Source organism: Cuculus canorus, chromosome 11, assembly GCF_017976375.1.
Source record: "Cuculus canorus isolate bCucCan1 chromosome 11, bCucCan1.pri, whole genome shotgun sequence".
In the NCBI taxonomy this organism is placed as follows: domain Eukaryota; kingdom Metazoa; phylum Chordata; class Aves; order Cuculiformes; family Cuculidae; genus Cuculus; species Cuculus canorus.
This window is the reverse complement of record NC_071411.1, coordinates 1,163,372-1,171,981: the sequence shown is the minus strand read 5'-3', so window position 1 is coordinate 1,171,981 and position 8,610 is coordinate 1,163,372. Positions and strand designations below refer to the sequence as shown.

At 68.9% G+C, this 8,610-nt stretch overlaps 1 protein-coding gene across 2 annotated transcripts; it reads left to right on the top strand.

The window, feature by feature from the left end:
* The first annotated feature begins 1,256 nt into the window (after positions 1–1,256).
* Positions 1,257–8,279, top strand: CAMKV (CaM kinase like vesicle associated). Of its 2 annotated transcripts, XM_054077095.1 has the most exons (12): positions 1,487–1,607; positions 3,124–3,178; positions 4,445–4,553; positions 5,658–5,789; positions 5,860–5,934; positions 6,010–6,148; positions 6,227–6,347; positions 6,721–6,796; positions 6,879–7,015; positions 7,096–7,174; positions 7,249–7,336; positions 7,461–8,279. In XM_054077095.1, the coding sequence occupies exons 3-12, from the start codon at positions 4,459–4,461 to the stop codon at positions 7,731–7,733; spliced, it is 1,215 nt and encodes a 404-aa protein (XP_053933070.1). In that variant the 5' UTR covers positions 1,487–1,607; positions 3,124–3,178; positions 4,445–4,458; the 3' UTR covers positions 7,734–8,279. The 2 variants fall into 2 exon arrangements, with proteins under 2 accessions (XP_053933071.1, XP_053933070.1); XM_054077096.1 differs by lacking the exon at positions 3,124–3,178 and having other exon boundaries at positions 1,257–1,607.
* The last annotated feature ends 331 nt before the right edge of the window (positions 8,280–8,610 follow it).

Below are 8,610 nucleotides of genomic sequence, written 5' to 3'. Positions count from 1 at the left end.
GGGTGCTGGTCCTTCCCCGTGCCACGAGCCGTGCCGGGCACCTGCCGGGTAATTGCATGTTACGCTCCAGGCTCCTGCGAGGTGCAAATTAATAACTGCGCTGCCAGACACTGTGATTAAACTCTTGATTAGAAGCTCAAACGACCATGCCCTGCTAATTCCCCCACGCGCCATTAATTACCGGGCGCAGGTGATGAGGGCCCCGGATCTCGGGGGGCTCAGTGCCGCGCAGGGGACGGGTGTGGGGGTGCCCAGGTGCCTCGCCTCGGCGTGCCGGCCGGAGTACCCATGCACAGAGCGCGGAGGCTGGCTCTGGGGACACCGGTGTCCCCCGCCCGTGGCCGGGGTGCCCTGCTCCTCCCAGGTTTGGGGGGGCTGTGAGTCCTGGGAGAGCGTGACCGCATCCCGCAGCAGCTCGGGTGGGTTTGGGGAGCCGGGGTATGGCGGCGCAGGGGCGGGAGGAGAAGGGGGACACAGCCCAGAAGCGGCACCAGATGGGGCGCAAATGCCAGCACGCGGGGGGCTCGGCACAGCCGGCTGCGGGGCGTCGGGAGCGAGGGGCTGTGGAGCGGGGGGCAGGGATGGGGCCCCTCTGTGCCCCTGCGCCGTGGGCACAGTGAAGGGCACTGCGGTGGCCGATTTCTTGCCCCTTTCTGGGCCGTTGGCCTGGGCCGCGGGGCATGGGCAACCCCACACGTGGGGGAGCGAGCGGGGCTTTGGGCCCCACAGCTGGGGCGGGAGGGCAAGGGAAGTTGGCCGGTTCCCATGGGACTGTGCTTTCGGCCGTGTCTTCACGGTGCCTTTTAGTGCCCTCGAGGGACGGACACCCGTGATGCTGAGCCCACACTCTGCTCTACCAAGAACCTGCGCCCATCCCACCCTATGCCATCCGTCCCGTCTGTCCCGTCTGTCCCATCCCACTCTATCCCATCTACCCACTTCATCCATCCCACCCTATGCCATCCATCCCACCCCGCTGGCCTTGGCACAGCCCAGGTCACCCCTGCTCTGTCTCCCGTCCTTCCGAACCACCAGTGCTGCGGGGGCTCTCGGGGCTGCCTGGGCCACAGACCCCTGCGGGCGCCCCCGCCTGTGCCGGGGCTGCCCGGGCCCTGCTGGGCCCTGCGGTGCCCGCGGGTGCGCTGTCCCGGGGGACGCCCGCTGCCCGCTGTCCGCTGCCTCGGGCGCGGCGCGAAGTTTGGTGGTGACGTCAACGGGGGCGTGGCCATGGTGCAAAGGAGGCGTGGCCTCCGCCCGGCCCCGCCCCCCAACTCTCCGCGCCGGGCGCGCGGGGCCGCTCGGACCGACGGCTCGGCTGCACCGGCGCTGCGCTGCGCTGCGCTCGGCTCCGACCGGCTCGGCTCGGTTTGGCACGGCTCGGCTCGGACCGGGTCGGTTCTATTTGGCACGGCTCGGTTCGGTTTGGCACGGCTCGGCTCAGCTAGGCTTGGTCCAGCCCGGTTCCACTCCGCTCGGTCCTGCTCGGCGCATCTCAGTCCTGCTCAGTCCCGCTCCGCTCGGTCCTGCTCGGCTCGGTTCCACTCGATTCGACTCGGCTCGGCCCGGCCCGGGGCGCGGCCCCCGTTTGCGGTCGGAGAGGCGAGCAGGTGAGCGCGGCACCGGGACAGACCCCGGGGACGGGGGGAACCGATGCGGGGGCGCCGCTGCGTTTGACACTTGTTGGCCCCGGGACCCCCTGCGGGGCCGTGCCGTTCCGTGCCCGACGGCTGCCGCCCCGCCCCCGCCCGGGCCGCCCCCGCCCCGCACCCCCGCGCCCCGACGGGCACGGCGAGAGCCCGGCCCCCCCGCAGCCCGCAGAGCCGGGGCTGCTGCCACCGGCACCCCCGCCCGCACCCCCGCCCGGGCCGGCGCCCGCCGTCCCGCAGCCCGTCCCGGGCCAGCCCCTGCCGCTCTCTCCCGCAGCCCCTCACTCCCGCAGCCCCTCACTCCCGCCTCCCCCCCCCGCTCTCCCGCAGCCCCTCCCGGGCCGCCCTCTGCACCGCCCCCCCTCTCCCGCACCGCGCACCCCCACCCGAACCCCTCCTCTCTCACGCACCCCCCCTCTTGCGCACCCCCCTCTCCGGCATCCTCTCCCCCATCCCTGCTCTCCTCCATCCCCTCCCGGGCCGCTCCCCGCTCCCCTCTCTCCCGCAGCCCTTCTCCCCTCTTCCTCACCTCTCTCCCGCTCCCCCCCTCTCTCTCCCCTCTCCCACACACCTCTCTCCCGCACCCCCTTCCTCCCCCTCTCCCGCTCCCCTCTGCCGCATCGCTCGCCCTCCCTGCCCTGCGGAGCGGGGCCGGGGCTGCACCGCACCCGCCGCGGGGTGGGGGCTCGGGGGCAGCGCTGCTCCGCCCGTCCCGGCTGGCGCAGCGCCCACCTCTGCTGCCCCGCCACCCGCGGCTCGGGGGTCCCCGGGTCTGGCGGTGGCGATGCCCCTTCCCGGCACATCCTTCCCCGGGACCGGGGGGTGGGACGGCAGCGGGACCCCCGCACGGAGGCACCCAGGGCGGCTGCGGGGCTGGAGCCGGTGCCCCCCGCGCCGTGGGGCAGAGCTGGGGCTCGGGGCGCTGGCGAGGGCTGCGTCATCCCCCGGTGCCATCCGCGCCCCGCCACCCACGTCCCCGCTATTGTCTTACACCCGCTGTTGCTTCTGCTCCCAGATCAGGCGCTTTGGGGGGACACACACGACACTGGCTGCGTGCGGGTGCCGGCGCAGCACCCCAGGGAGGGAGCACTCACCCCTTCGCCCACCCCTCGCCCGGGTGCCGTGCCATGGGGCCCCCGACGTGGGGCGGGGTGCCAGCCTCCCTTGCGGGGTCCCCTGGGTGCCCTGAGCCCCCCTGAGCCAGCCCAGGACAGGGCAGGGTGCCGGCGCTCAGCCTCGGCAGGATGGGTCCCTGCTAAACCGACGGGCACGGGTGTTCTAAGCGCAGCAAAGCTGAACGCTCACAGAGACAGCGATGAAGTCCTGATCCATCATCCCGCCCGGGTCCCCTTCCCGGCTAATCCTGGCACCACGCTGGCAGCCGCCCCGCAGGCCATCCCTGCCTCTGCCGGCCCGTGGCACCGAGCCCGCGGCCACCCCAGCGGCGCCCGGGACAGCCCTTGTCCCCCTTGGTCAGGTGCGGTGGCACAGCAGAGCTGGCGTCGCGTGACAAGGGGACACGGAGGTGCCAGGTAGGGCACGTTTGCTAGGGAGGCTCCTGCGCTGAGCTGGAAAGCCTCACCCGGTCTGCGGCGTGGGAAGGGTGTCCCAGGGGTGCTCACCTTCGCTTTCGGGAGCGGGCACACCCTGAGCGGGACGGGGACGGGAGCTCTTGCCTGGCATGGGCTTTCCCGGCAGGAGGGCGCCCAGGTGTCGTGTGAGATGTGAGCACCCGTCCCGCGGGCATCGCTTGGGTGGGCACAGAGGCAGGTGAGCCCCGAGGGATGGAGGCAGGAGGGAGCACCTCCTCATTCCCCACTCGCTGCTCCCACATCCCGCCTGGATTTGGGGTCAATCACCCCAGGGAGCACTTAGGTGTGTGCCCTGGGTGCTGCAGGCTCCCCCCCGTCCTCCTGGGGCCCGAGCGGCAGCGATGGGGCCGTGCGCCTGCAGGTGGGTCAGGTGCTGCCGGGTGCTGCCCGTCCCTGCCCCCTCCGAAGGATGTGCCGCTTTCTGCATCTCCAGCTCCCATTGCCATAGCAACAGCCTCGGCGCTTGGGTACCCGGGATGCTGGCTCCCGCATCCCGCGCTGCCATCCTGCCCGCGGCCCTTGCCGCCTGCCCGGGCGATGCCAGCGCGGCACGGCTAGGCCGGCACGGCACAGCGTGCTCTTTCGGGAGCCGTAGCTGCAGGTGATGGTTTCCTTCCAGCATCCACCAACATCCTGACATGGGGCCCTGCTTGGGCCCATCCAGGGGGGGTCCAGGGAGCCCTGTCTCCTTCTCAGCCATCCGAAAATAACATCAGTTGAAACTTCCTCCTGGTAACAGGGTGGGAAATAGAAAAAAAGCCACTTTGTGTTATTTTTTGCTGAGAAGCTTCCAAGCAGGGTCTGGTTTCCAATGGGTCCCAGCAGGAAAGCGAGGGGCAAAACATTCCTAAAGGGCTGGAAGAGCCGGCGTGTGCTGGTGCTGGTGTCCAGCCCACTGCTGGTGGCAGGAGAGGGTCCATTCGCCTCCGCTTGCCTCCCCAGAGGGTGCCCTGGGCTCTGCGCTAGCCCTGGCTACTTAATAAATCATTAGTGATCCACAAACGAGAGCTGGAGGGGGTGGCTGGCCCAGGCAGGGATGGACACACATCGGCACGGACAGACATAGCAGCCTGCGGCAGCCAGAGAATGCGAGCAGCCACCACGCTTCGTTAGGTTTTACATTAATTAGTGCGGCTCGGGGGGTGTCTGGTGTGGCTCGGGGGGGTGGCGGTGCTGGGGCGCTCACTGCCTCTCCTGCCCCGCCAGCACCGCGCCCTGCGATGCCGTTTGGCTGCGTGACGCTGGGAGACAAGAAAGATTATAACCAGCCGTCCGAGGTGACCGACAGATATGACCTGGGCCAGGTCATCAAAACGTGAGTTGGACCCCAAGTGCCCACGCGCCGCGGGCTGAGCAGCAGCGTGGAGCTGCCGGGGGGCTGTCGGGGTGCCGGTGTCCCCCGGGACACACGAGGTGCATTTTAGGGTGGCCGTCCCCTCCTTCATCCATCCTCCTGCTGGCAGGGAGGCGTTCACCGCGGGCTCCGAGGAAGGCTGCAAGGTTTCCCCCGTGTTCCTCATATCCATCCTTCCTCCCGGAGAGGTCTGCGGGGATTGCAGCAATCCTGCACCATCCCGGCTCCCCAGGGGTAGCGGGAGGGCTCTGCTCCGGCGGAGGACAGGGTGGCTGTCATCTAGGGGGGCGCGGGGCGCTGGTGCTGCACCCCAATTTCTGTTGCCATGCGGAGGGAGCTGTTGGGAAGCGCTCGGTGAAATGAAGCTTCTGGACGTGGCCACTCGACCCCAAAACACACAGGAGAAATTTTTCCACCAGCTTCAGAAACATCGGGACCCTTTGGTCATGGGTCCCGCCTGGCCAGGGGACACTGCGTGGCAGCTGGCACTTTTTTGGGTGCTTCAGAGCTGAGCTCCATCCTCTGAGCAACCTGTTCCAACCCCCCTGGGTCCCGGTTCTCCAGCATCAGGAGCAGTGACCAGGAAGGTTTCAGTGTAGCCAGAGGGGTTGGAAAGCCCAAGGCTTGGCCGGAGCAGTGCGGGAGCCCCCAGGGCCCCCCCGGCTCCTGCCCAGCACCGTTAATAATAGAACAGAAAGATCGCAGCACCCCTGAGCAGCTGCCACGCTCCCCTTCTCCCTCCCGGCTGTGGCGCTGCCATGGATGCCGGGGGGCAGCTTGGCAGCAGGTCCTGCCCCGGCTGCTGCGCGGAGGGGCTTCTTCTTCATCAGCAAATTTCCCCCTTGCTCTATCAATTTGGTTAGTCCAGAGCGATTCCTTCTCGCTGCCCCTTTTTTGATCCCCTCTGCTCTGGAGAGGTTTTTAGCCACAGGTTCCTTCCACACTCGCAGCGTCTCCCATCGCCGGGGAGCCGAGGGGAGGCTGGGGGGGCTGGGGACCCCCTGAACCCCTCGAGATTGGTGGTTCCCGGGGTGGGAGCAGTGATGGCTGTGGGTGCCCTTCCAGGGAGGAGTTCTGCGAGATCTTCCGGGCCAAGGAGAAGACGACAGGGAAGCTGTACACCTGCAAGAAGTTCCTGAAGCGGGATGGGCGGAAAGTGCGGAAAGCGGCCAAAAACGAGATCATCATCCTCAAAATGTGAGTGCTGAGGGGCTCCCGCACCAGCAGGCAGAGCAGGACCCTCACCCACCTCCCCATTTCTCCGCAGGGTGAAGCACCCCAACATCCTGCAGCTGGTGGATGTCTACATCACCCGCAAAGAGTATTTTATCTTCCTGGAGCTGTAAGTTCGGGGGCATGGGGGGCTGGCTGGGGGTCCCCCCGCCAGGGCGGGTCTCGGCAGAGCTGCTGTCGGCAGGGCCACCGGCCGGGAGGTCTTCGACTGGATCCTGGATCAGGGCTACTACTCGGAGAAGGACACCAGCAACGTCATCCGGCAGGTGTTGGAGGCTGTTGCCTACCTGCATTCGCTCAAGATCGTTCACAGGAACCTGAAGGTGGGTGGCGGGGGGTGGGAGCACCCATGGGGGATGGTGTGCCCCCCACCCCAGCGCTCACAGCCCCTGTGCTGGCAGCTGGAGAACCTGGTGTACTACAACCGTCTGAAGAACTCCAAGATCGTCATCAGTGACTTCCACCTGGCCAAGCTGGAGAATGGGCTCATCAAGGAGCCCTGCGGCACCCCCGAGTACCTGGGTGAGTGAGGCAGGGGTGGGCAGCGCTGCCAGGGTCCCAGCATGTCCCTGCTGCTCCCTGCCGCTCCAGGGACCGGTCTGGGGGCTCCCATCAGATCCCTCTTCATGGTCACAAGTGCCCCTCGCAGCAGGTCCCTCCCGCTTCTCATCAACCCAGGACTGATCTCGGGTGTTTCCAGTGGGTCCCTCCCGCTCCCCATCACTCCAGGGTGGATTCTAGGTGCACCTTGTGGGTCCCTCCTGCTCCCCATCACACCAGGGCAGATCCTGGGTGCTTGTGGCAGGTCCATCCCACTCCCCGTCACGGCACAGCTGATCCTATGTGTTCCCGGTGGGTCCCTCCCGCTCCCCATCACTTCTCCTGTCCCTCGCAGCTCCGGAGGTGGTGGGGCGGCAGCGGTACGGGCGGCCGGTGGACTGCTGGGCCATCGGTGTCATCATGTATATCCTGTGAGTGCGGGGTGAGGACCGGGGTGGCTGCAGGGGGTCAAGGGTCGTGGATCAGGCTGAGTCCCCCCACCCTGTCCCCCAGCCTCTCGGGGAACCCCCCCTTCTACGAGGAGGCAGATGAGGATGACTATGAGAACCACGACAAGAACCTCTTCCGCAAAATCCTGGCCGGGGACTACGAGTTTGACCCCCCATACTGGGACGACATCTCGCAGGCAGGTGAGCTCGGCTCTGAGGAGGGGAACACGGGGTCCCACGTTGTCCCCCGCAGCACTGACATCTCCCCCCTGTGCCCCCAGCCAAGGAGCTGGTGACGCGGCTGATGGAGGTAGAGCAGGACCAGCGGATCACAGCAGAGGAGGCCATCTCCCACGAGTGGTGAGGGGCGGGGGGGCAGGGGGGTGGCCAGGTGGGGGCCAGTGGGGGCTGCTCACCCTTCCCCACCTCTCCAGGATCTCTGGCAACGCCGCCTCCGACAAGAACATCAAGGATGGCGTCTGTGCCCAGATCGAGAAGAACTTTGCCCGGGCCAAGTGGAAGGTGGGTGCACGCACTCCGTGCCTCAGTTTCCCCTCTCGTCCAAGCCCACCCCCTCATCGTGAGGCTCTCAGCCGGGGGGAACAGGGGACCCCTCACCCATGGCCCCTTGCCTCTCCCCCTGCAGAAAGCCGTGCGAGTGACCACACTCATGAAACGCCTGCGGGCACCTGAGCAGACGGAGACGGCGCCGGCCACCACCGCTGCCACCACCGCTGCCACCACTGCCACCACCACCACCGCCGCCACGGACACTGCTGCCCCCGCGGCCCCTGCCACGCCGCCCGCCGCCGCGCAGCCCCCAGCTCCCGCCACGCCGCCCGCCACCACGTGTAACGGCGATGGGGCAGCTGCCGCCGCCGCGGCCACCACCGAGGCCCCCAGCGAGCAGGCGGGCTGAGCGCGTCCCCCCCCGCATCCCCCCCTGTACATAGTCCTGGCATGGTCCCCCACGCCCCCGCCTGCACCCCCTTTTCTACGTGCCCCGACGGAGAGCCAGCCGCGGGGCAGAGCCCTGCATGGAGCCCGTCCTCCCCGGCCCCCAGCCCCTCCTGGCCCCCTCGGTGGCTTTGCCGGTCGCTCTGTCCCCCCTTCGCTCTCTCAGTCTGTCCCCCGCTATTGTCCCCCCCGGGGATGCCCAGGGGTGCGGGGCTGGGGGCATCGCGCGGGACCCCCGGGATGGTGCGGGACTGCAGGAGGGGCCGCATGGCGGAGAGGGGACCCCAGCGGGCAGAGCACCCGGTGCCCCCCTCCACCCGGGGTGGGGGCGTCGTGGGGGCGAGGGAGCAGGGGGGCAGCCGCGCGGCCCCCACGCACCGTGCCCGGAGGATCCCAGTGGCCCCCGCGCCGCCCCCGCTCCCGTCCCTCACAGCTGCATGCCCGCGGGGCCGCCCCGCGCTGCATCTCTGGCCAATAAAGACCCCGCTGAGGACAAACTGGGACAGCACCAGTGCCGCCCGCCCTGTCTGTCTGTGCGACCGGGGGGCTCCGGTGCCGGGATGGCGCCTCGTGTGCCGGTGCCGTGCCTCGTGTGCCGGCAGCACACGGCGAGGCTCCTGCCAGCGCTGGGCGAGATGGGGAGCTCCAGGCTGGGAGGGGCTGGCAGAGAAGGCCCCGGGGGCGCTGGCCGCCAGCAGCCGGGCATGAGCCAGCAGCGGCCCCGGGGGCCAAGGAGGCCAAGGGCATCGCGGCCGGTGGCAGCCGCCGTGCGGCCAGCGGGAGCAGGGAAGGGATCGTCCCCTGCACTCGGCGCTGGGGTGGTCGCACCTCGAATCCCG